The following is a 27,291-nucleotide window of genomic DNA, read 5'->3' on the forward strand; positions in this document are numbered from 1 at the left end:
AAGCGTCGACTTTGGCTCAGGTCATGATCTCACAGTTTGTGGGTTCAAGCCCTATGCCAGGCTGTGTGCTGACAGCTCAGAGCTTGGAGCCTATTTCAGATTCTGGGTCTCCTTCTGTCTCTGCCCATACTCCGCTCATGCTCTGTCTCTGACTCTCAAAAATAAATATTAAAAAAATTCAAAGAATTATAAAAAACTCAATGTATAAGATCCTCCAGTGCCACATGCAGAAACTAGATCTAATTCACAGGATCAGGCATTTTCCACGAAACCACATTACTTTTCTTCCCAACTTGCTAAGCACAAGAGGATTCGAATAGAGGTCGTTGGTTCAGAGAGGCTGGGTTCCCCCCCACCCCACTCTGCCTTTCATGTGTGGTTTAAAGGAGGGTCATTTTTTTTTTTGTCCTAGGAATCACTGTCTTTATTTTGAAAATTTTTAATAGAGCAAAAGCTAACAAAAGGTAAGCTGTTTCTCTTTGTTTTTAAGGCCATGTAAAACTCCTTATTAAACACTGGTTCTCTTAGCGCCATCACCTCAGTAGTAGATTCTAGTAGTAAATTTTCTCAAGGACTTCCTTGGTCACACAGAAGATCTGCTGATTTGATGAAATGAATTCCATACTAGTATCATAATCTTCATCTGCTGAGGTTGTACTCAGTTTTATTCTGAAAACCAAAGTGCCATTTTCTCTGGACTTCAGAGCACCAAGGAGTATCAAAGTCATGGCCAACAGTATGCACCTGAGAACAGCTGTTTCAGAAGCCCTTTCTCCTTAGAGTGACACTGAACTCTCTCAGTTGGTTGCCACTATCCCTAGAGATGGTAGCATGAGCTTCCTTCTTGATTCTTCAGCATTTTGTTTTAAATCTATTCTCATTAATTTTCCACCTGTTTGAAAATCCGTTTGCCACTTCTTTCAGAACTAGTTCTAAAATTCACCTCTTCCAAGACTTCCATGATTAATTTCTCCATACTGCTAAATCTCTTCAGCTCATACATATATTCAGTGGGTAAAAAATTGATATTGCTCCCTAATTATTCTAATTTTGTTAGTGTTTCTAGAGCATAAGTCCCTTGAAGTGAGGGGAATTTCCAAAAAGCTGGAAAGAAATGTAGAGACTGTCTAGTTATATCCTTTGCCCTGCCCATTTTCCTGATGGAAAAACAGGCTTAGAGAGGTTAATCTTTCCAGGTCAGTTAGCCAAGTTTGTGGAAAAACTAGGCATAGAGGCCAGGTATCCTGCCTTTCAATGGTGTGGTTTCCATTATATTGTCCTATCTTCTTCTATTTCACTTGTATCTCTTCAGGATGCCTGGTAAAGTGCTATATGCATACACAAGTCTCCCAATAAATGCTGATACAATAAGCATAAGAGTTTACATAACTGAGAAACTGACTCAAGGAAAGAGGCAGAAAGCAGAAAGGTCATTTTCTTACTTCTTTGCATGATGCCACCCTCCGGACCAGTTAATTGCTACTTTGCACATTCCATCAATCAGGCATTGGGCAGCTGTGATTGTAGCCCCTCCTACAGCTGCTGCGTAGTCAAATATCCCTTCAGTGGCTGGACAGTCATAACCTTTGGGCAAACATCAGAAGAGTTTGTTAAAAGATGGATTGGAGAAAGAGGAGGTGTGATACTGTGGTTTATATAATAAGAAATATTTATACATGATCTTCATTTCCATTTCTGACACAGAGCTCCTAAAACTGTTGGAATTTCCTGAACAATGAGAGCAATAAAGGTGTCTTTGTGATACTAATGAGGTGACCTGTGGATCACACCTAAGGATGGAGGTTGGTAGCCAGTGGAGCAAATCAGGTGATTGAAGGTTGGAACTACCAGTCCTATCCCCTGACCTCCTGAGAGAGGAAGGGGCTGGAGATTGAGTTCAATCACCAATTGGTCAATGATCTAATCAGTCATGCCTATGTAACAGAGCCTCCTAAAACCCAAAAGGAGGGCTGGGAGAGCTTCTGGTTTGGTGAACACATGGAGATGTGGGGAGACTGGTATGCCTGGAGAGTGCATGGAAGCTCCACATCCTCTCATCATACCTTGCCCTATGCATCTCTTCCATCTGGCCATTCTGAGTTATACATATCCTTTTGTAAGCAACTAGTAATCTAGTGATTAAATGGGTTCCCTGAGTTCTGTGCACTGCTCTAGAAAATTAAACCCAAAGAGGGGATTGTGGGGACGTCTGATTTATGGCCAGTCAGAAGCACAGGTAACAACCTGGGCTTGCGATTGGTATCTAAAGAGTAGAGCAGTGTTGTGGTACTGAGTCCTTAACCTGTGGGATCTGATGCTATCTCCAGGCAGATAGTGTCAGAGTTGAATTGTAGGACACCCAGCTAGTGTCCTGAGCACTGATTGGGGGTGTAGGAGGAAGGTCCCACCTCCACACATTCAAAGTGGGTCTGGAACTCTATTAAGAGGAATAGCTTGAGATGTGACAACAACATATCTTACCAAAAAGCTCCTGTGGTAACATCAGCTTCCAAATGAGAAGCAAACATCTCCAATGTTGGGGAAATAATTTTTTTAAAGCATTGGACCTAGAAAGGCTAAATCTTCAAGATTAGCTAGTCACACCCTACAGATGGAGAAACAGAGTCCTGAGAGGTGATATAGCTTATCTTGGTCATACAGAGCCAGGTCTGGGACCCAGGTCCCTTGACTCACTATCTCCCAGACCAGAGTTCTACTAAACCATGCTATTTCTCTAGACTATCCCATTGGCCACCTACAGTTTAAAAAAATACAGCTGTTTAATGTGAAATAGGGTTGAAAACTTATCCAGAACATAAACATGTACTCAAGTTTTAACAGCCAGACCCAATGTGGGCACTGCCATTGGGCCTAAGCAACTAAAAGATTTTCCTCCGTCTAATCCGTCATTTGGTTTTGCTCAACTCATATGGTTTGCTTGTTAAGTGAGATACGTGTTTAAGCTAAGAGATTAATATTGTGGTTAACACATTAGTTTTTAATTAAAAAATAAAGACTTTCACGCAAGTTGTAAAATAAGTAGTTACAATTTATAGGTGGAGGTTGTCTACCTCCCATCACTGCCCAGTAATGACTTTACCTAGCCCGTATTCTACGGAGTCTGGATGATCGTCATCTCCTTCTTGGCTGACCTTCTGGAGATGCTGCAGATAGGCATCAGTGTGGAAGGTGGCCATCTCCTCCATGGAGGCTACTTTGGGCTTAACTATCCTAATAATAACAGAGAACAAAGAGAGGTGAGTGAGTCAGAACCAGAGTATGCCAGAAACTGGAAGCAGGAGCCAGCAGTCTGAGCAGAAAATACAACTCCCAGCTCCCAGTTCCAGTGGGCTGAAATAATAAACATGTTCTCTTCCTTTACTGATGTAGTCTTCACTTCCTCACATCTCTGTAATGATTCCACTAATAAGGGGTGAGAGGACAGATCTCCTTGAGTTCACAGGTAGTAAAAAAAAAAAAGCCAGTGATTATATTTAAGTGAAATAATCAGATATTGGACAAACTTCACTCTGTGAGTTACAACTTCCATGACAAACTAGTAGGCAGAGATCTTTGCACTTGAATTAGTTCCTAATTGGGACATATAATCCTTTCAGCTACAGTTTTACTTTAAAAATTTTTTTAATTTATTTATTTATTTTGAGAGAGCGAGCGAGACAACAGGAGAGGGGCAGAGAGAGACGGAGAGAGAGAATCCCAAGCAAACTCTGTACTGTCAGCACAGAGCCTGACCTGGGGCTCAATTCCATGAACTGTGAGATCATGACCTTAGCCGAAACCAAGAGTCAGACACTTAACTGACTGAGCCACCCAGTTGCCCCTAATTTTACTTTAATAGGCAACTTTATTATCATGAATTTTGAATTTGGAGTTGAGAACTGAGCACCTCTTCTTAACTCTGTACTTATCAGCTCCATAACCTCAGGCAAATTGACTTCTGTAGTTCAGTTTCCTCACCTGTAAAGTGGGGAGATCTTATGGGACTTTATGTGAAAATGAAATGATAACATATGAAAATGCTTTGTGGATGACTATCATTATTGTTAATACTAACAGATAACAAATAGGCAACTCAAAACATAAAAGTTCCTATATTTGGTCCCTCATATCCACCTCTGAGAGGAAGAAGAGAAGGGACTTTGCTCAGAAGCTCTCACAGGAAGTGACAAATAGAAGTGACTCAGAATACAGGGTGGTGTTAAGCTAACAACCGGACTTACCACCTTTAACTTGTCTGCCTATTCCCCATTTCTTTTCCTGACTCTGCCATTGCCCCTTAAAGTGTAGTCTATGGACCAGTGGTGGTGGCGGCGGCGGCGGCCGCAGCGGCAGCGCCAGCGGCAGCAGCAGCAGCACCTAGGAGCCTGTCAGACAGGCAGAACTTCAGCCTTCAGCGCCACCTTAGATCTATAGAATCGGAATTTAACAAGGTGATTCATATGTACATTCAAGTTGGAAAAGCGATGACCTACGCCACAGGGAGGCAGTAGTGGTTTTTTTTTTTTTTGTTTGCTGAATGGGAACTCAGCCATGGGTTTTTCATGAATTAATATGACTGTATACGCTAGTACTGTCACCAAGCAGGCCAGAAGAATCCTGTAGCTCAGTCTCAACAATTAAATATATATAGTAGCGCCTGGGTGGCTCAGTTGATTAAGGGTGCAACTTCGGCTCGGGTCATGGTTCAAGCTCTGCATCAGGCTCACAGATGTCAGCACGGAGCCCACTTTGGATCCTCTCTCTCTGTCTCTGCCCCTCCCCCACATGCTGTCTCTCAAAAATAAATAAATATCAAAAAGTTCCATATACATGGCCAAGATACAAGGACTCTTGCTTCTCCTTCAAGAAAATGACAAATCTGTGCATTAAAATAAAAATGTTACAGTTTTTTGGACCATGTTTTCCTGCCCTAAGGTTTCTAGTGCCCTTCCTCTTATCTAACAAACACTTACAGAAAGCCTCTCTGCTTAATAGCAAGGGAATGGGACAGTTCCGCTTTACATCGATTTCTTGTTTGTCTTAAAATATTCTTTATGTTTATTTTATTTAATTTGAGAGAGAGAGAGAGAGAGCGTGCACACATGGAAGGGGCAGAAAGAGAGAGAAAGAGAGAGAATCCCAAGCATGCTCCACACTGTCAGCATGGAGCCTGATGTGGCACTCGAACTCACGAACAGTGAGATCATGACCTGAGTGGAAATCAAGAGTTGGATGCTTAAACTACCCATGTGCCCGTAAAGTAATTTTTGGAAAAGTTAAGTAACTGTGATGGAAGGCATATAGTTCTCATGTCTACCAAACATATGGGCAAAAAAAAAAAAAAAAAAAAAAAGGTACTCAGTAAATGATTTTGTTAATAATAAGTATAAAATTTGAAAGCCTATTACACTACCTTCTGGGGGAATAAATGAAGTATACTACACAAGTCAGAGTAGACACTCACCTATTTGGCCAGACAATGTCATAAATAATCCTACAAGTGACAGGGCTAAAATATCTATTCTTATAATGATAAACAGCAAGTTCATTCTTTTTTTTAAAGCAACACTTAAGTGTGTGCTGAGTTCTGGTTTGGGTGTAGTTTTGCTTTGGTCTTGACTTGTCTCCAGGCTTAATTGTAAAAGTTAGGTGATAGTGATGGGGTGTCTAAAAGTCTTAAATTGAACACACACCCTCAGATTTGGCTTAGAAATAAACACATAGAAATCTCAGAATATGTCACAGGTGAATAAAATTTCTTTTCCATCAGATGGGTTTTAGTACCCTAAGGTACTCACCTTGAAATCTCCACAGGGCACCTATCCCTAGATTACTTTCCCTTCCAGTAATAGAATCTTATTTCTAATGGGTCTTAACTGCTTTCCGTACTTTTTTCAAGTTTTCTTAATGCTTCAAGAGCTTTCACTAGGTTACAGGCAGATTACAAACACTGAATTGCAAAAAACTTTGAAAGAAAGGACTATTCTCTTCCTAATTAGGTCCACTGTGAAGTAGGATACTAAGGAGCACTTAGCTTCAGGGCTTGGTTCAAGAAAGACAACTTACCTCATTTGCTTATGCAGTGCATATGCTTCAATCAAAGAATGTACCATACTGGCCTAGAAGCATCAACAAAAAAGAAAAAAAAAGGCAGAAAAACGTCTCTTCAATGTTTATTTCAGAGAAATACCATCGACTTCATCATCCTGAACAAAGAAAGTAACTTTTAACTCCCCTCGCTTTTTACTTACCAGTTGCAATGCACTTTAGACAAAATAGATACAAAGTATATAAATAGCTAAGGAGAAAGCCACCGGGCCTCACGGAGGTGCTGGAACGTTTCTCTTGCAGCGTCTTCTCCACTTCAGGGATCCCTTGTAGTGGAGCCACCATCCCCTAGTACCATCCCCTCCCCCGCACCCCTACCCCCTCCGGTGCGTTGGACGCCCCGACGATAAATGCGGCGCTCTCAGAAACTGTAAGGGAACACTTCCTCCATAGCCTAGCACACCTGCTCAAATTTCTGCTGAAGATTTCCCCCAGCCCGGAATCCTCTCAGCTTCCTAATGCTGTCCGGTCCAACAGCCCCCACCCCCACCCTAAAAGCCCACGGTCTTTTATCCCCACCTCTCTTACCCGTTTGGGGACTTTGGCCAGGGAGTCGCACATGCTGACATACTCGGGACTGTAGATGTACACTGGAGGCAGCGACTGCCCACTGTCCGCCGGTTCCTCCGGCTCCTCCATCTTCCAATCCCAGCCGTTCCGGAGCCACCTTCTGGATCCGGCTTTTTTCAGACTCAGCCCGGGCTCCTGTTCCTGCTCCTCTGAACGGCCGCAGCGGTGCTCCCTGGTCAACATTCCCTCCTATTCTCGTTATTGCCAGAGACACTGTCCCAGCTCCCCAACCAATTGAAAGAATACATGGGCCCTCCCAGGCCAGAAGCCCTGCATTTAGTGACCACGGTACAAAAACGAGAGGTCGGCAAATATAAAAGCCCAAATAACTGCCAATTAGGACCGATAATTTATGGGACAAATAAGCACGGTCAAAACTAACCATCCTTGTTGCCCTACGGGGCCATTTGAAATGAGGTCAGACCAGCTTTAGAGCATGCTGGGAGATGTAGTTTTGAAGGGTTCGAAGAGCGGAAGAGCCGGGGCTAATTGCTAAAATAGCCGCGAATGTGAGTTTTAGCGCTAAAAAAACAAAACAAAACAAAACAAAACAAAAACAAAAACAAAAAAACAAGCAAACAACAAAAAAAAGCCGCCCAGCTCTTCGTGAATTGTTTCAATCTGCAGATACACCCATATAAATATTTAAAGATAGACACGATGTGGCCACCAAGAGCCCAGTACCACCCACCTACGTTAGACAGGCTTTTTTGGTGGGGGATTAATAAATGGTTGCAAAAGATTTGAAAAGTTTACACAGTAAATTTTGCACACAACTTTATTCCTTTTCATCATTAGCAATCCATGTCCATGTAAGAGTTAAAAACCTCAATAATTCACTCTGGCAAAGCCAAAAGCATTTTTCAAGAGGCTGGCTGGTAATCTTGAAATTGCTTTGTAGATTCCAATCAAGCACTGATGTCAAATTACTCTTTAAAAATTCGTGTGGGAGGGGGTGAGCACATACTTTCAGTGATGTTTGCAAACTGCAGTTCGCCTTCCCTCCATCCTTTTGCTTCTGGAACTATACAAGGGTTACTGAAATAATTTATGTAGTGTGAGACTTCACATTACATAATATCCTGAAGCACTTTTAGAATTATCATCAGTTATTTCCAGGCTCCCGGCAGCCCCTATGATATGATGTAAGCTGGCCAATTCCCAAGTCCCCCTACCTCTCATCTCAACCTGAAGTGACCTGCTAACACCCCTCAGACAATCCAACATTCTTACTTCCTTTAAAAACTAGCTCACCATTTTTTACTTTGAAACATTTCTTGAGCACTCTGATATGCACTTGGATATATTATCTCATTTAATCTTTGCAAAAGTCCTATGAAGGATATTGTAATATGCCCATTTTACAGATGCAGTTTAGAAAGAGAGCAAATGGCTGTTCAGTGTCACACACCTATTAAGCAGAAAAGCAGGAATTCAAAACCAGGTCTGCCTGACACTGAAGCCGTTGAACATTCCCTTTACTATGTAAACTTCATTCCTGTAGCATTACTTTGTTAAATCTAACTTTGTTCAATATTCCATTTAGTATTCCCTGAATGCTTAGTATTCTGGAAAATCCACCCCCCCCCCAGACCTGTGATGTCTTCTTTAACTAGAATATAAGCCCTTATGCTTCTTTTAGATCTTCCTATAGCAACTGGTTCAAAGTTCTGCAATCATTCAGTCATTCACCAAACATTTATCTGACGGCAACTAAATGTATAGAACAGCGAAGGATTCAATTCTCAAGATGAACTACAATCTCATTTCTGCTCTCAGGGAATTTGCATTCTTGTAGAGATGATATAAATACACAAGAAACAGTATGCAATGCATCAGAGTCAGGTAATGAATGTAGAAGGCTTAGATTGCTTAATAACTAAGAATTAAGTACTTAATAAATGGCAACTAGAATTCCTATTCAGTGGCATTTGAGATGGTTTTACTGGATGGACAGGATTTTACTTGGTGAGGATGGGAGCCAGGGGAGGGCACACTGACTAGAATCAATAGCATAAGCAAAAACATAAAGGAGAACATTTCTAGTCTAGTTTAGCTGAAGAGGCTGGATCATGAAGGGTTGTGAATGCCAGGCTAAAGGGAACAGACTTCAAGCTGTGGCAAATGAGTAGACATTTAAACAGAAATCTTTAAAAAAAAAAAGATTTCTACAAGAGTGGTGTAAAGATTAGCTATTGAAAGACTAGAGGTAGTGAGAGTGCCGCAGTGGTCCACATAAAAAGTAATGATGATTTAAACTAGGGTACGGGCAATGGGAACAGAGATGCCACTACCCCAGTCCTGACATTGTCATCTCTCACCTGAAGTTTCTGCAATATCACACGGGTTTTTACCTCTACTTTTGCAGAACTACAATTTAGTCTTTTTGCAGCCACCAGAATGAACTCGGGGCCAAAAAAAAAAAAAAAAAGTAAATCAGACCATGTCACTTTTTAAAGCCTACCGCACACTATGGTGAGAGTCTTTTGGGCTAGGAAGAAGATTGTAACTTTTGGGAATGCCTTTTTGTGGAGGCTAGGAGGAGAAAAAGATGCCATAAAGGAGACAAAAGAAGAAATAGTTGGGTGAGAACAAATGTAGTACAGTTTCACAGAAATCTAGGGATGAGAGGGTCACAAGAAGGGAGAGGTAGTGACAATGTCATTGCCAATAGGAGCTCACTGGTGCTCTATGAGGAAAAAAAAAAACACAAGGCAGGGAGGAAGCCCAATTGCAAGGGGTTAACGAGTGAAACCAACACTGTCAGGTGGAGCTTCTTCTTTGAAGAAATTTGATTGTGAAAGGAAGGAATTAGTATATCAAGGGATGTTAGAGCTCATGAATGATTGTTTTTAGGATCAGAGAGAAAGGCACACATTTACAGACACAGGTGAAGGAATCTGTGGGCCTGTAGGAGTTGATGGAAAGGTGAGATCATGACAGATTGGCAATATAAAGAGGAAATGGGATTTGTCCTGGGCCTTCAAGGATAGGCAGTGAAAAGAAGAGGACAGGATACAGGCTGGCCAGCTGGCACCCTAAAATCTGGACTGTAATAAGATGATATGAAAGTGGATTGTTCTCTGTGTTCTTTCAGATCTAGCAGCAGGTAGCCAAACGCTTCAACACACTTCTAAAGTGGAAATAGTATCCTTATTTGACACACAATGTGGCAAGATGACTCAAGTATGGAGAAAGATAAATTGTTGCAATGAGGCTCTGAAATTGGCAGCCTATTCCTGCAGCAAATCTCACAGGGTGGCTGGACACTTTGTTCATGATTCAGACAGAGCACAAATCATGCCACAGGTCCCTAACTCAATTTTCCACATGCTTAATATCCATACAGTCCTTAACTTGGGAAGAAAACCCTTCCCAAAGCACTGGAATTGCAGATGGAAGGCCTAAGTTCAGAGGAAGTAGGTTGAACTTTGGCTCCAAAGTGTTCTGGTGTGGTGACCCTGGATAAGGGTCCTTGACTCACTTTCTTCAACCATTATTGCTAAAGGTAGTTTTTGAACCAGCAAGATCAGGTTAGGCTATGCCACTTCTTTTGGCGATCTCGCCTGTCTTTGCTTGCTGGCAGAAGCAGGCAGCAGGGAAAGCAAACACACTGAAAAGGCACTACTCCTGTGGCTGCCTTCTTTGTGCATTTCTGCATGTTGCCCACTGTGCCATACAATCTGCCCACAGATGCCTCAACTGTACTCAACAGACTGACCCTTGTTTTAATGTCTTTTCCTTGAAGAGTGTCATTGTTGAGAATGGGAACTCTATAGAGCCAGACTGCTTGGGCTCAAATCCCAGCTCTACCACTTACCAGCTGTTTGATCTTGAACAATTTGCTTAAATGCTCAGCACCTCAGTTCCCTCATCTGTAAGATGGGAATGACAACAGTATCTAGCTCACATGGTAACTATGAAGATAGAATAAGATGGTTCATGCTAACTGCCTGTGTAACAGTCTGGCATCTGGTAAGCACTCAAATATTGCTTAGGATTTAAGAGATATTATTTAAGTCTCCCCCCACTGTTTCCTTACCCCCACACCACTACTTCAAGAGTACTTTTGAGAACAGGTCCTTGGCTTTTAGGCCTAGCCTTAAAAGAAATCAGACCTCTGCTAAATATAGGGCAACCATATCGTCCAAACTGGGACACTTTTAAGAGTGACAAAGAGTGCTATTAATAATTATGCCACGACAACAGGCATACATGGAGACTGTCCTGGGCAAACCAAGACCTAAGGTCACTCAAGTTTAATGGGAAACAAAGACTAAATGTGGAAAACACTGTATTTATCTCCACTGCATTAGTTTAGGTATTAGGTATTGAGTAAGTGCAAAGGGGAGCAGTAGAGGTTTTGTGAGCCATGGGTAAGAACGACAACGTTTGCCCCACCAGTTGTGTAAAATTCCTACAGTGTAGTGAAACCTAATTAGTGAGGATGGGATTGGAGACTGGTTCATCCTTACTGAATAAACCCTCTCTCTTGTTACACGATGGTTAATGAGTAGTATAAACAGGATTCTGCCAAATATTTATAATACTTAGGAGAACAAATTGTTGTTAAGTACCTTCCGGTAGTACAGAAGCCCCATTTGCACACAATTGTAACACTGAGTAAAAATCTTATTCATTCATCAGTACAGGTCCCCTAAAGATGTCAATAAGCCCATTTTAATTTAATGAGCCTAGTTTGAGTGGGTATGTATTTGAAAGATAAAACTGTGTTTCTTTACTTATATTATCTAACATATATAGAATATATATGATTTCTATATTAAGATAATTCTACTTTGAGCCAATTAATGAGCTTTGACTGTACTGTATAATTAAATAGAGTATGTAAAATAGAGCCACAAAATAAACCCCAGTCACAAAAACACACATAAAGTTTTGAACACTGGCATCAGACATGATTTAATTGGACATTCCAATTTTTAATTCTAATTTCAAAACAGAAGTGCTTAAAAAAAAAGTCCAAAGTTTCTTTTAGTATCACATGCTTACAAAGAATAAAATGCAGATCAAGTTTTCTAAAAAGTTGCTTTAAATGTGAAATACCACTGGATGGAGAGCACAGTGATAGGCAATTTAGTAAACCCAGAGAAACGCAGCAGTCAGTGTCAGTTCAGGCAAACTAACATGGCAGAGAGCAGAGGTTTTCACCTGTGCCACTCCAGATGTACTTCCTGTGGCTGGGGTATGCACAGCCAGTGAAAAGACAGTGTTAGAACAGGTCATAAATTATCTTTATAAGGTGACCAGAAAATCATGTAATCAGAAAGCTACTTACTGTGTGTTTCCATTTGCTCTGAGAGACATTCTATTCTAAAAAGGTTGGCTATCCTCTCTCATTTCCACTCTCTGTTTTCTATCAGCCTACTTACTGTGTTCACTTACTCATGCACTCAAAAGACTGTCATGGGTTTTGTAAGAACCGTTTAGAGAGATCCCTAGCCCCAGCCCCATTCTTGGAGAAAAATCTGAAAAATCTGAGAGAAAGGAAAGGACAGAAGTAGGAAGTTACCTGAGTGCAAACAGGTAAATTAGCAGACTCTTGACACATAAACAAGGAGAAGGAAAGTGCTATGGACTGAATATTTGTACCCCTCTGAAACTCACATTGGGTATTCAGCCTTAATCCCCAAGGTGATGGGATTGGGAGGTGGGGGCCTTTGGAAAGTAATCAGGATTAGATGAAGTCATAAGGGAAGAGTTCCCATAACAAAATTAGTACCCTTATGAAAAAGAAGAGTCTAGAGTCCCCTCCGTCCCCCTTTTCTCTGCCATCTGAAGACACAGCAAGAAGGTGGCCATCTGCAAACCAGGAAGAGGGTCCTCCCTGGACACTGAGTCTGCAGGAACCCCAATCTTGGGCCTCTAAGCTTCCAGAAATGTGAGAAACAAATGTTTGTTATTTAAGCTGCCCAGTCTACAGTATTTTGTTACAGCAGCCTCAATTAAGAAAGTTAGGAGAAACATTCTTCAAATGAGGTTACCTAAACATGGGACTAGGGAAAAGGACTTAAGGATTCCTCCATTACTCTTGGTGTGTCAGCCTGGGGGCCACGGTCACCACCATCCATATAACACATATTTACATAGGCCGCCAAATGTAGATACAGCTAGATATACAGACACATTGAAACTACTTACATTCAGAAAAATTCTCATGTATGCTTAGACACACACACAAATGAGGCTATTTATAAGAAACAGATATATGCCAACAGATATCAAAATACACATAGATATGAACACTAGAATCAGGGAGTGAGGATGTAAGTGAAAGAGTTTAAGAACCGATGGGAGGACAGGGAGTTGGTGGTGGGTGGGGGGTTGGATGCTGTAAAAAGTCAGTAGGCGAGTGAGACAGACAGGTAAGGATCACCAAGGAAGGACTGCTTGTGAAGGCAGCTATAGACTTGACTGCTGGATTCCTGTTTGCCAAAGACAGAGACTTCAATTATTCTGCATGTTGTGTCTTGGCCCACTCTTCTGAGGCAAAAGTTGGTGCACAAGGCTCTCTTCAGGGTACTAACTTACCTCTGATTGATTCCCTCTCTGTTCCCTAGGTGTAAGACACTATTGCAGGCATCTCTTTTCCCTTCCTTTTTGGAACTGGGCTCCTGGCTCCTGGGTTTTTCTGCATTTTCTGCTACAGGTACATCTCTGAGCACCAGCAATCTTCAGAAAAGGTGACTTCAATTGCTAATATCAAAATTCTTAAATACAGACACTGCACTTGCATTTTTTGATATTTCACCAAAGGGAGAGTAGAAATTATGTTATGTAGATACAGAGAAGGCAAGAACAGGGACAGTAATTCTATACAGAAAGGCGTTTGTCACTCAGTGTGAGGCAACACGTGAGTAATGAAGAAAACCATGATCTGGTACTCTCCTTTCCCAAGAAAAGGCACTTAGAATAGATATTTCCAATTTGTGGTAGTATAAAATCCAACACTTTAGGGTTTCCCCACTTGAAACAATGTCCCAAAGCACCCACCACTCATTCACACAATGAAACTACACATAAGAAAAATTTCCAAACTTCAGTCATAAGTTATTATTAATACCTACTCTGCAAACAGTAGTTAGGAAACTAAATTTGTAACAGATCTGGAGGATAAAAACACATGCAAACTTGCATGAACCATGAAAGAATTAAGGCCTACAACAGAGTGCCTGGGCGGGCATATTCCTCCAGGCAGAGGTTCACTTCGAAAGCAGTTAGTGGATCAGAAAAGTTCATTCTTCTTGGGTGGGATGGGATGGAAAGGGGCAGGGTAGGAGTGATCAGGCCAACACATTTCAGTCCCATGCATGATCAACCGAGGCAGGAACCAGCTGTCAAAAGGCTCCCTGCAGCCAGGGCCCAGAGGCCTCACTGCATGGCACAGATGCTGTGAGGCAGGAACTCCTGTACGTAGGTGGCAGCTGCCTTGGAGAGGTAGGTCATGGTGCCAAACCTGCCACTGGGCGCACTGTCATACAGAAGAGTACAGATGCCAGACGCAGGATCCTTGGCCAACATGGTATCATCTGCCCCGAGGGTTTTCTGTTTGGTTTTTAAGGGTAGGAGAACACAGGGGAAAGGAAAAATTACTAATCCTATTAGTTAAAGTCCTCATTGGGATTACTCAGAGCCTCCTCCCCATCACCAGCTATTTGGATCTTAGGCTGTTTTGGTAGGAAGGGATCGGTTATGCACAAAATGTTGAATGTGAGTTTCTATATGTACATTTTTCCCTAGATACCCACATCCTACGACATTATTTTTTTAATTAAAAATTTTTTAATGTTTATTTTTGAGAGAGAGAGAGACAGAGAAAGAGAGAGGGAGAGAGAGAGAGGCAGAGAGAGAGTGGGGGCAGAGGATCCAAAGCAGGCCCCAGGCTCTGAGCTGACAGCACAGCCCGGTGCGAGACTCAAACCCACGAACCATGAGATCATGACCTGAGCTGAACCGACTGAGCCACCCAGGTGCCCTCATGATGACATTACTTTTAAAATATTAATTGTTCAGAATTTTGAAAGTTAAATATAACAGTTAATTAAATGAGTTGTACCTGTTAAGAGTCAAATGTTAATACTTACAAATCACCCCAGACGGACTTGGGTCCTAATCTTTCCAGTACTACTGATTTTAGCGCATATTATTTTATCTTGCTTTTGATGATTATTTCTTTCTAAGTAGACTTAGTTCAAATAGACTGTACACTTTCCAAGCTAGAGTCTATGCCTAAAAGGGATCATATTGTCTGATACACAGACTAACAGCAATCCAGAATATTTAAAATTAGCACTGTCCTGGGTACTTCTGATTTTTTTTTGCATTTTCCCACAGTGCCTAATAATAGAATGAAATACCTATTACATATTTTGGAGATTTTCCTATTGATGACAGGGCATGTACTTCACCTTAGTGTTTCTACTCTTAATCTAGGAAACATTTGGAAAGCTTTCAATAGTCTGCATTTTGTAAACATGGTTAATGTCCTGGAAGAAGATACATTACGAAAAAGTTTTTAAATGTAGAATTAAAAGTTTCACTTTAATATTTTCCTATAGGTAAGTAGCTAACGCAAAAACCAAACCAAACCAAACCAAAATTGAATCTTCTCTTTTCCTTAACAGTCCAAAAAGGATATGCTATCCAGTTGTCTCTTCTTAAGTCCTTATTGCTATAAAAAACCATGTGATAAGAAGACTGAAATATGATGAAAAGCATAAAAGCCTCCTGAATTCCAGGCAACTTTACCATCTCACACAATCACAAAAACACTTGGTGAAAGACAGAGGCCGTCCCGCAGCCTACTTCTTCTGCAAACAGAGCTCAGAGGCATTACAGAGGGACCCAGAAAAGAGCTATGAGGAAGAGGGCACAAGAAAGTGACCTTGGCTTCACTAAGAGCTCTGAATGCAGTTAAGTTAGTGTCAGACATTCCCCTTTGAGAAAACAACAGGCTTGCCACTTGCCTACCTGTTCTTGAAGGAACAAGTCATTAGCAATATGCACTATCTTTTCCACAGCAATGATGCTTCCAATACTATGAATTTCAATATCTGCCATCATGGTGAGGACAAGGATGGCTTCAACCAGAAGCTGGCGGTACTCTGGCTGAGGTACACGGTTCAGGACAGATTCCACATGAACGGAGAATTTAATCTCGCCTGGAGTCATCTGTGATAGAGAAAAAGAAAATCAATTCCTAAGAGCCCATCATCCAGGAGTTATCAATCACCTATTCTGAAAGGCAGGAAAAGCACTGTAGCCAAAGTGTAGCTCAGTCTCCTTCAAAGTACCTGAGTGAGTAAATTGGTCCGATCTTTTTGGAATGCAGTCTAGCAATGCATAACAAGAGTCATAAAAGTGTCAATGCCCCCTAACTCACAATCCTATTTTTGATAGTTTATCCAAAGTTAATAATTCAAGTGAGGGAAAAAGCCCTATGTGCAAGAGTGTTTACAGCATTAGTCACAAATGTAAAACTAAAAGTAATCTAAACATGGGAATGGTCATGTAAATAAATGGCATATTATGGTACAGCAACTTCATGGGTTTTTATACAGTCATTTAAAAGAATAAATATGATGACCGTAGATACAGGAAAAATCTAAGTAGAACTTAAAACTATATGTACAGGATGACTAGAATTATGTAAAACATTTATATACCGTTAGATTAAAATGGGCATGAAGAAATACAAAGTTATTTTAGGGTGAAGAGCAATGAGGAATAATTTTTGGCAAAATTGTATTGAGTATATAATGAACCTTATATATAATGGACCCAAATATATATATTTGGACCCTAAAGACCAGGGTTCAAGTCCTGTCTTTGTTAGTTACTAGTTCTAGGACCCTGAACAATTCATTTCCCTAAATTTGTTTCCTTATTTGTAAATCGGAAACTACAATCCCTTCCTTAGCTGTTTTTTAAAATTTTTTAAAAATTAAAACATACCTGTTTTTTAAAATTTTTTAAAAAATGTTTATCTTTATTTTTGAGACAGAGAGAGACAGAGCATGAGCGGGGGAGAGGCAGAGAGAGAGGGAGACACAGAATCAGAAGCAGGCTCCAGGCTCTGAGCTGTCAGCACAGAGCCCGACATGGGCTTGAACTCGTCCACTGCGAGATCATGACCCGAGCTAAAGTCAGACGCTCAACCGACTGAGCCACCCAGGTGCCCCTCACATACCTGTTTTAAAGATCAAATTAAAGAATGTGTAAAGGTACTCTGAAGACTCTTAAAGGTACCATGTATTATTATTAATTATATTAACATTTCAATCTTGCTTAAAAGCAGAGAAAGGACAGAGAGGGCACAGTGTTCTTTATTAGAGAAGAGGCCTAGAGGCAAGAGTGAAGCTCTGACGCATAGTATTAGCTTCCTGCACTCGCCCCTCCAGCCATTGCCTACAACAACTCCAGTGTTTTTGAGAATGCTCTACCATCCAATCTTACTATTCCTAATTTGCTAATTCTAGTTCCTTTGTTGGCTTTGTATAAAAGTTATTTCTTTAGAATATCTATGTGATTGGGCAAAAAGGGAAATATAAAAGCGCCCAATAATACATGTCTGTGGTTCATGGCATTATTTTCCAACCATGGTTATATATCAGACTCATTCTAAGGATTGTTTGTTTGTTTATTTGAGAGAGAGAGAGAGAGAGAGTGAGAGAGAGAGAGAGAGAGAGAGAGAAGGACAGAGAAGGAGAGAGAATCTCTCCATGTTGGAGTCGGATGCAGGGCTCAATCCCACAACCTGATCATGACCTGAGCCAAAATCAAGAGTTGGATGCTCAACTGACTGAGCCACTCAGGTGCCCCAAGGATTTTTTTTTAAAGTACAGATGCTCAGGTTCCATCCCTGGAGATTTTAATCCACTAAATTGGAGATGGGAGCTCAGGTTGCTATGACATATGGTTAGAGCTGAGGACCACTAGTTCATAATATAATAGTCTACAAGCATCCTACAAGAGAAAGGTGGGGATGAAAAGGATGGGGACATGAGAGGTCATCCATTTCTAGATTTCTATCTTGTCTGCCCTCTCTAACTGGCAATACTCACATAAACCAGCCTAACTTAACCATCAAAAGGGGGCTGTCCTTATATAATTAATGTAATACATAATTACTCTCTAATGTTCCCATTCTATTTCTTTTCCTGTTCGGTTTTTAAAAAATATTCTCTCCTTTCCTCAACTGCACTTCATGTTTAGCTGATCTAGAGTCATAGAACTGTTATGTTGAAAAATGATCACTGAAATACTTTAGTGACATAAACCATCAATCACATAAATGTGAAAGACACAGAATCTCACCTCTCTAGTGGTTGAAGAAGGAAGAACAAAACCTTCTACAGAGAGTCCATGACACTGCAAAAGAGCAAAAACATGTTGTCACCAAGGATATGCTGATAAATGGGAGCCTGTAAGGAGACACTTAGTATTTCTAAGTGCGCTTCATGGGGTAGATGCTGAACAATCACAGGCCAGTGAAAGGCCCTGCAGCCCAAGTGTCCTTGCCAAGGGCTTATGATTATTATGTGGCAAGAAGCAGAGCTGGGTTACGGTAGATGCAAGATTTACCCTCAATTTAAAGGAGTGGAAGTGATAGAGAAGGTCTACCTTCTGGGATAGACTAGTCCCAAAGATTCAGAGACTATCAGAAAAGATATCATGCTAGGTCCCAGACCCATCACAAATAGGCTTTCAGAAAGATTTTTAGGCTGAAGAATAAAAACCCTCAAAATACATATTTTTCAGACTTGTATAGTTACTACATTTAAAATTTTTTAAATGTTTATTTATTTTTGAGAGACAGAGAGAGACAGGGCATGAGCAGGGGAGGAGCAGAGAGAGGGAGACACAGAATCAGAAGCAAGCTCCAGGCTCTGGGCTGTCAGCACAGAGCCCGACGTGGGGCTCAAACTCATGAACGAACCGTGAGATCATGACCTCAGCTGCAGTTGGACGCTTAACTGACTGAGACACCCAGGCACCCAGCAGTTACTACATTTTCTAGTTAAGCATCCCCTGCCCCCGAACATCAGTGCCCTTGATGCCCTCACTGTGCTGTACTTTTACTACAGTACTTGTCGTCTTTTAATTCTATATAATTTACTTATTATGTTTATTATTTATTGAATAGCAGAATCTAAGCTCCCATAAGGATAGACTGTTGTCTATTTTGTTCTTTGCTGTATCACCATGAGCACTTAGGACACTGCCTAGCATACAGCAGATGCTCAGGAAATATAAATGAATGATATTTTATCTTCTCTCTTACAATCAACTCAATTATTAAAAAGCAATGGGAATTAAGGACTTGCCATTTTAGATGTTAAACAAATTAAAACAACATATATTAAGCCACAGACAAAGATTCCAATCCAGCAGGTTTACTGGCTCTGGTACCTGACACTTCCATCCCATGTTTCATATGCCAAATAACAGTCTTAGTACAGAGGGCATTTGTTTGTCCTCTTATATTAGGATTCCAAGTCCATGTTTTGATTCTGCCATAAAATACTCAATCTTCCTGGCCATATTTAAATGTTCCTTTTTTTGTATTTGCAAGACCTTGTGGTTCTGTACCTTTATCATAATACATTTCAGCTTTACATTATAGCTGCTATTTAAGAAGATAACTATGGATTAAACTTCTTGATGATAAAAACAGATACATTCCATGGTATCTGGGGTAGAACAGCACCCACTACATGTCTGTGAAATCAAATTGCCATAACCCAGGCATAGCTGTAGAGATAAAATATCTGTCTGTGACCAGAGTGCTAGAGAAGTTAGATGGAGAGTTTTAATAACACTCTCTGAAAAGAAGATTTCCAGAGCTACTAGTCTGAGGAAACAACTTTTACCTTTCCAAAAGATCACCTGTTTTGGTCCCTGGAAGAATATCATTGTGCTAAGGGGAGAAGCATAACTAAGGTTTTGAAGCTCTGGATGAAATCTTCTTCAGGTCCTTGCTAAGGGCAATGAAGCAGAAAGTGCCACCTAAGAGACTATAAATGAGACCTATGAATGAGTACCATGGTCTTCCTGGCCCTCTAAATCTGTCACAATCATACTGGTGTGATGTCCTCTTAAATGTCTTTGGCAAGCTAGGCCTTTGAAAGAAAAACAAAAATTGGTCACACCAACAAAGGCTTTGGGTCATTAAAATCATTATAATCTTGCATCTATTTAGTAGTTTTCATCCAAGAAAAAATAGAACAGCTTCTTACACTAACTCCTCAGACACTGCAGCAGTTTTACTCTACTGTCAGCACATTACTGCAAATAACATTTCCACTCTACAATAGCTACAAAGAAAGCAGGCTCTTTATCACCAGATTTTATAAGTAGCAAATGTATCACAAAGTCCAACAATGTTCAAGTATGGGCAAAAGCAGAGAAGTGATGATTTTTGAAATCTAATTTATAAAAAATACCTTAGTGTCAATAATAGAGACTAAATCATAAATAATATCAAAATAATAAATCAACTTCTTTGATTATGTCTTCTAGGTTTTGTCCATATGAGCATATGACATTTATATAATTGTAGTGATGTCACAGTCAAGTCATATCTCAGCCAAGGAGACTGAGGATATCAAGTGGGAAAATAAAGATACATCTACAATGTGTTATGCTTACCTTCTGTAAAACTTTCCATACTTTTTGATAAAATCCAATTGGCACTCTGTTCAGTGCTCCATCTAGCCTTCTTCGGCGTTGCCACTGACCTTGACGATTATCTTTAGATGTCTGTTCACCTCTAGGAAAGGACCCACTACTTGGAGTCACAGATGTCCCAGGTGACTTGGGAGAAGAGGAGAGGAAAGAACATAAATCAAAAGCTATCTCTGTTCTTCTGATAAAGTATTATAGCATAGTGAATAATAAACACTCTCAGTAGAATTAGAAACCACATATTAAGTGTAACACCCAAGATAAAGAGGTTACAGTGAAGCTAGTAGACTTATGAGTAGCTAGCAACAATGTAAACCTTTGTAAATCTAGATCCTTTTAGAAAGCAATCTAGTGATACTTAAATAGTGCCATACAAATATTGATGACCTGGGAGTTTCTTAGCTGTCTCTTTCCTTGGTTATCTCTGTTAAAATTCCAGCTGGTCTATGGCTTAGTTTGTTGCTTTCATGGGCTATAATACAAGCCTCAACCAAATTAAAAGAATTGAAATCAGATAAAGCATGTTCTCTGACTACAATGAAATTAAATTAGAAATAAAAAACACAAGGAAATTTAGGAAATTTACAAATATGTGGAAATTAAACAATATGCCTCTAAATAACTGGTGGTTTAAGAAAGAGATCACAAGGAAAATTAGAAAACACTCTGAGATAAATGAAAATGAAAATACAACATGCCAAAATTTATGGGACGCAGCTGAAACAATGCTTTAAAGAGAAATTTATGTCATAGATGCTTGTATTAAAAAAGAAGAAATATCTCAAATTGATAGCCAAACAATGAAAAAAACCTTCAGACAATGAAAAAAACAAGAGCAAGCTAAGCCAGAAGCAAGAAGGAAGAAAATAATAAACAGTGCAGGAGAAAGAAATAAAATAGAGAATAGAAAAGCAACAGAGAAAAGCAATGAAACTAAAATTTGTTTCTTTGACAGTAAATATAAACTAAATTGACAAATATTTAGCTCCCCCTCAAAAAGTTAAGACTGAATGTATTAAAATCAGGACAGAAAGAGGGAACATCACCTCTGACTTTAAAGAAACAAAAAGGACTCTAAGGACGTACCATCAGCAGCCATATGTCAACAAATTACATAACTTAGATGAAATGGACAAATTCCTAGAAAGACATAAACTATCCAACCTGACTCAAGAAGAAACAGAAAGTCTGAATAGATCTATAATAGAGATCAAATTAGTAATTATAAAACTTCCCACAAAGAAAAACTCAGGCACAGATGGCTTCACTGGTTAATTCTATCAAACATTTAAAGATTAATTATCAGTTCCTAACAAACTCTCCCAAAAAAAGAGAAGGAACTTTCCAACTCATTTTGAGGCCAGTATTACCCTTATTCCAAAATCAAAGACATCACAGGAAAGCTACAGATCAATATCCCTTCTGAATATAGATACAAAAATCAACAAAATACTAGCAAACCAAATTCAGCAACATAGAAAAGAATTATGCACCATGATGAAATAGAATTTACTACAGAAATTCAAGGTTTCACATCCAGACATCAATTAATGTAATACACCACATAAGGAGAATAAAGGATAAAAACCACATCATCCTAATAGATGCAGAAAAAGCATTCAATAAAATCTAACACTCCTTCATGATAAAGACACTCAACAAACTAGAGACAGAGGGGAACTTCATCAATCTAATAAAGTACATCTACAAAACCCCACAGCTGGCATCATAACAAATGGTCAAAGACTGAATGTTTTTCCTCTTAAGTTTAGAAGATAGTTTAGAATAACACAAAGATGTTTTTACTCTTGCTACTTCTAATCAGCATTGCACTAGAGGTTCTAGTCAGTGCTATTAAGCAAGAAAAGAAATAAAAGACATCCAGAGTGAAAGGAAAAAGTAAAACTACATCTGCAAATGACGTAATCTTATATATAAGGAATTCACTGAAAGACAGAACTGACAAATGAGTTCAGTAAAATTGCACAATATAAGATCAATATAAAAATCACTTGTAATTTCTAAACACTAGCAATCAACAATCTGCAAATGAAATTAAGAAAAAAATTTCATTTAAAATAGCATCTGAAAGAATAAAATACTTAGGAATAAATTTAACAAAAGAAGTATAAAACATATACTCCGAAAACTACCAGACATTTTGAAAGAAATTAAAAACCTAAATAAATGGAAAGAAATCCCATGTTCATGGATCAGAAGACTTAACATTGTTAAGGTGGCAATACCCTTTAAATTTATCTACAGATTGAAATTTATCTATAGTCTTCATCATAATCCCAACTAGGTTCTTTGCAGAAATTGACAAGTTTATCCTAACACTCACATGGAAATTCAAGGGACCCATGATAGCTAATACAACCTTAAAAAACAAAAAAACAAAAAACAAAAAACAAACAACAAACAGCAAAAAAGTTGGAGTTGCCTTAATCTCTTCAGTTTAAGAAATCTGAAGTCAGAGGCCATTACATTGGTTTAAACCAAGGAAATCTAATCGGAAATCAGTCTTCCTAAAATGTAAACTTCATGATTGCAAGGACCATATCCGTTCTGTTGTTTATTGTATTTCCAGTGCCTGGTACAAAATTGGCACTCAATAAATATTTACTAAGTACATTACTAATCAGAATAACAGCCAATCCAGTGGCTTTCAAACTTAAAAGTACATCAGAATCACCTGGAAAGCTTATTAAAACACAGACTGGTGGGCCTTACCCAAGCCTTTCTGATTCAGTAGGCCTAGGGTGGGGACCAAGATTTTACATTTCTAAGAAGCTCCCAGGGGATGCTGATACCATCTAGTACAGTGCCTGGCACCTAGTATACATGCAATTAATTATATTAGTTGAAAGAACAAATGCATAAACAGACACTTAAGTACTTATTAAATTGAATTTTGTTTTCTCTGAAATGGAAAAGAGGCTAGAACTGAACCCCCTTTGCTACCCCTTGTAGGAAAACGAATGGAAAGATTTTACCCCCATACATGAAGTTGATTTATAGTTATTTTAGTTCTTGATTCATTTTGGTTTTCTTTTCAGTCAGTATATGTCATGACTTATATAACAGCATATTCAAAGTACTTGTGAATGGTATATAATATAACAGCAGTTACCAGAAAAGATGGTGATGTCAAATCTATACCCAAGGGATGACCACCATTGGACTATAAAACAAAATTAGAAAATAAGATTTTAGAAGAGATGAGGCAAGGCAAACATTATTTGTGTTTAAAAACATATTAGTAGGGTAAAATTACAGACTATTCAAGTAACTAGCCAGCATGTTATTATTTAAAAAGCTGATGAAATAGCCTTACTCCAGAAGCCATGGTAAAAGGTAAAGAAAAACTGCCTTTAAAAATATTTTTTCCCATGATCAGAAAAAAGGGCATTGGTGAGTGGTAGAGAAAAGGGTTTAGAACAATACAAAATACCAGACAGGCAAGTAAGGATGGAAATCAATAATTAGAAATTAGAAAGTAATGAAAATTTAGGTCTCTCAATCCTTGACATTATAGTCCTAATGATTTTGCCTTTCTTGAATTCCTATAGGTAGTGGATGTGTAAAAAAAGGAATTAAATGATATAGCTGGATAGGTCAAGTCCTTAATATCATAGTAATCTAGCTGGGAACAGGGACTTCAAGTTCTAAATATATAATGAACTTGTAAGTAATACTGTGTAACTATAAACAACTATAAAAAAATATTTAGCCAATCACTCTCAGCCAAAACAAGGACTGTTTACCAACAACATCAGTTTAACTCCTCAGTATGAAACATAGTTCTTTCACCTTTCAGATAGGAAAATGTTCAGGTTATCCAAATTATCTGTGAAAAAACCTGTACTAGTTAACAGTTTCCTATTAGTCCATTCAGTTCTTACCCTTGCATAATATGAATCTGAAAAGTTTCCTTCAAATTAAACTTCAAGCATTGGCTCATTCTTGTCCAAATGGTTCTGACTCCCATAAAACCTCCAACAAAAAATTTCCATTTTGTCTCTCCTCTTCTGGATGTGCTTTAGTACTGTAAGCTACCATAAGTCAGGAGGAGTAGTTTTAAGATTTTCATAAAAAGTGCTACTAGGGGAGACCAAATCAGTACCTTCTCAATTTGGAGACTCTGAAAATCACATGATTTCCCAGAGTTTTGAATAAAGCTATGGAAGTTTGTGTTAAGTATTTCTTTGTAGAGCATAATAATTCATCTATTCTCAGCTGCAAGGAAAATGAGTAAGAGGCTACAGTATGATGTCTGATAATTCCCATCAGCTCCCTGAATGATTTCAATGTTTTACCTCTATGTATCCACAACACCTTTTGTATACCTCTCTCATGACAATGATAAAAATATAATTTGGGGGAAATACCTGAAACTAGATTTTTTTTTGAAATTTTAGGGAGAGAGGAAGAGAAAGAGAATGAGCAGGAGAGAGGGGCAGAGGGGGAGAGAGAGAATCTTAAGCAGGCTCCATGCTCAGCACGGAGCCTGACATGGGGCTTGATCCCTTGACCTGAGCAGAAACCAAGAGTTGGATGCTCAAGTGACTGAGCCACCCAGGAGCCCCAAGAAACTAGATTTTTAAAAAGGCCCTCATCCAATCTGGTGTTCTCTCTAGTACCTGTTCTTAAACGTAAGGAAATGGAGTCTAGTTGCATAGAGAAAATTAATTCCAAAATTACATGTTAATTCTAATAAGAGGAACTCAGGGTTTCAATTTCTTGCTAACAGAAACAAATTACTTTCCTCCTAAAATTAGCAAAACAGTTTGGTCCAGAAAAGGAAAGCTATCTATAAAATGAATGTTACAAAGGAGAATCAAGCGACTCTGTGGTTTGTTATCTTACTTGTAAAAAGGCCATGAGCTCATGCATGTTATATAGAACTAAAGGCAGGTTAAATTATGTTAAAGGATCCCTAGTTGTTTCACCTGACTCTCAGTTGAGATAGATAGTCTACGAAATTCCGCCTGAAAAATAAATGGCTCCAATTAAACACGGGATATGAAACAAAATACACGATCCCAACAAAGATCAATTCCAAAAGGATGTTCTTTAACATGACAATATCCCAGCTAATCTCCCGAGATATCCCAAGATGTCTTACCTGCTTTATCTCACTTTTTAACTGCATTATCCCAGTTCGTTCTGTTTTGGTTGCCCCGACAGCACCAATCTCATGGATGGAAATAGCAGGGCTGACATTTGAATCAGTGGGACGAACTACATAGCATGACAGATTAAACAGAAAGAGAGAGGACAATCAGGTTCAAATAATTTTGTCCACCATGCTTAGAAGACTTAGATATATGTCCTCCTTTTATGTTAATAATAATAATGAAAATAACCCACTATATAACCTTGCTATTCAAAGTGTGGTCCATACACCAGCAGCATCAGCATCACCTAGGAGCTTGTTAGTAGAATCTTGGGTACCACTTCAGGCCTACTGAATCAGTCTGTACTTTTGCAAGTTCCCCACATGGTCCTTATGCACAGTAAGGCTTGAGAAGCAGTGTTTTATGACTTTCTTTTACCATTCAAAGGTCTAGCATCCATCCAACTGAAATTACATGTTTATCCTAAGCCTAAAAGTGGAGCAGGAAAGATAACCTTTTTCATTTGCTCTGTTTTAGGTACTTGGCACCAAACACCACTGCCAAAACACCAAGTGCCAAGTGGAGGACTAATTTGCAACAGACCTTAAGATGTATGTGAATTCACAGGTGAAAGGATATATCTGATATATCTGATACACCCAGACACACCACTGCAAACGCTATTAAATTACTGCCAAATGGAATACAAGAAAGTTTCAAATGATACGGGTTGTCAGTTGTCCTAAAGTAGAGATTCAGGATAATGTAAAGGAATCGATAGAACAGTGCAAAAACAAAAGATGATGGCAATCCACTTAGTTGATTTATCATTTAAGGAGAAAAAAAGAGACATATACAGTAGTTTCCAAATCTTGTTCCAGAAGACAGCTTTGCTTTTAACTGTTTCATATACTGGGGTTCTATTTAGTTGGGGGAAACTTTCTTCAGATAAAAGAAAAACATTTTAAAATCAAACGAGACCAAACTAACACTTTAAAATGGAAATGTGGTTATTCAATCTTACCACTTCGTTCCACTCCGAACTCCTTGCCACTGAGAATGTGATGCAGGAGATTCTTCATGGCTGAAGGACTGAGATTCATCAGGCCGTCTGTGGCTTCCTCAGCTAGTTATCAGAAATGTTAGTACAGAGGACCACAATTTGCCTGACATACCCACCCTATTTTGTTCTCTATTTCCTTTCTTTCTTAGAATTTCTGAGTTATTTGATTGATTGGAAAAATAGAATTACAAATAAATTCTTCACACCACACTGTCCGGGTATTCATAGTGCAATAGATTTCTTTTTTAGAGTAGGGGGAGAGAGAAAGAGAATCTTAATCTTAAGTAGGCTCCAAGCTCAGTGTGGAGCTCAATGAGGGGTTTGATCTCAGGACCATGAGATCCTGACCTGAGCTGAAATCAGGAGTCAGATGCTTGACTGATTGAGCCACCCATGCGCCCTGCATACTGCAATAGATTCTTTTTTTTTAAATTTATTTATTTATTTTGAGAGAGAGAGAGAGAGAGAGAGAGAGAGAGAGAGAGCACAAGCATGAAGGTGGGGTGGGGCAGAGAGAGAGAGAGAGAGAGAGAGAGAGAGAGAGAGAGAGAATATCTGAAGTAGGCTCCAGGCTCCAAGCTGTTAGCATACAGCCCGACATGGGGTTTGAACTCATAGATGCGAGATCATGACTTGAACTGAAGTCAGAAGCTTAACTGACTGAGCCACACAGGCGCCCCTGCAATAGATTCTTAATAATTTAAAGACTGATTATCCAGTTTA

The 27,291-nt window shown here is 39.3% G+C and overlaps 2 protein-coding genes across 13 annotated transcripts in view; both read right to left on the bottom strand.

The window, feature by feature from the left end:
* HDAC8 (histone deacetylase 8) overlaps positions 1 to 7,068 on the bottom strand; it is a 235,802-nt gene extending 228,734 nt beyond the window's left edge. For all 7 annotated transcript variants that reach the window (XM_047844370.1, XM_047844372.1, XM_047844366.1 and 4 more), the window contains exons 1-4: positions 6,637 to 7,068; positions 6,067 to 6,119; positions 3,101 to 3,231; positions 1,443 to 1,584 (exon numbers count right to left, since the gene is read on the bottom strand). In XM_047844370.1, coding sequence (XP_047700326.1) covers positions 1,443 to 1,584; positions 3,101 to 3,231; positions 6,067 to 6,119; positions 6,637 to 6,861 — 551 coding nt within the window. In that variant the 5' untranslated portion in view covers positions 6,862 to 7,068. The remainder of the gene's footprint in view (positions 1 to 1,442; positions 1,585 to 3,100; positions 3,232 to 6,066; positions 6,120 to 6,636) is intronic.
* Positions 7,069 to 11,600: 4,532 nt separating this feature from the next.
* The window catches only part of PHKA1 (phosphorylase kinase regulatory subunit alpha 1), a 190,182-nt gene continuing 174,491 nt past the window's right edge, over positions 11,601 to 27,291 (bottom strand). For 5 of the 6 annotated variants that reach the window (XM_047843552.1, XM_047843549.1, XM_047843550.1 and 2 more), the window contains 8 exons: positions 26,530 to 26,631; positions 25,514 to 25,629; positions 25,338 to 25,376; positions 23,519 to 23,569; positions 20,350 to 20,514; positions 18,016 to 18,069; positions 15,670 to 15,870; positions 11,601 to 14,244 (listed from right to left, as the gene is read on the bottom strand). In XM_047843552.1, coding sequence (XP_047699508.1) covers positions 14,071 to 14,244; positions 15,670 to 15,870; positions 18,016 to 18,069; positions 20,350 to 20,514; positions 23,519 to 23,569; positions 25,338 to 25,376; positions 25,514 to 25,629; positions 26,530 to 26,631 — 902 coding nt within the window. In that variant the 3' untranslated portion in view covers positions 11,601 to 14,070. The remainder of the gene's footprint in view (positions 14,245 to 15,669; positions 15,871 to 18,015; positions 18,070 to 20,349; positions 20,515 to 23,518; positions 23,570 to 25,337; positions 25,377 to 25,513; positions 25,630 to 26,529; positions 26,632 to 27,291) is intronic. The other variant, XM_047843548.1, reaches the window with a different exon arrangement.

Source organism: Prionailurus viverrinus, chromosome X, assembly GCF_022837055.1.
Source record: "Prionailurus viverrinus isolate Anna chromosome X, UM_Priviv_1.0, whole genome shotgun sequence".
Taxonomy (NCBI): domain Eukaryota; kingdom Metazoa; phylum Chordata; class Mammalia; order Carnivora; family Felidae; genus Prionailurus; species Prionailurus viverrinus.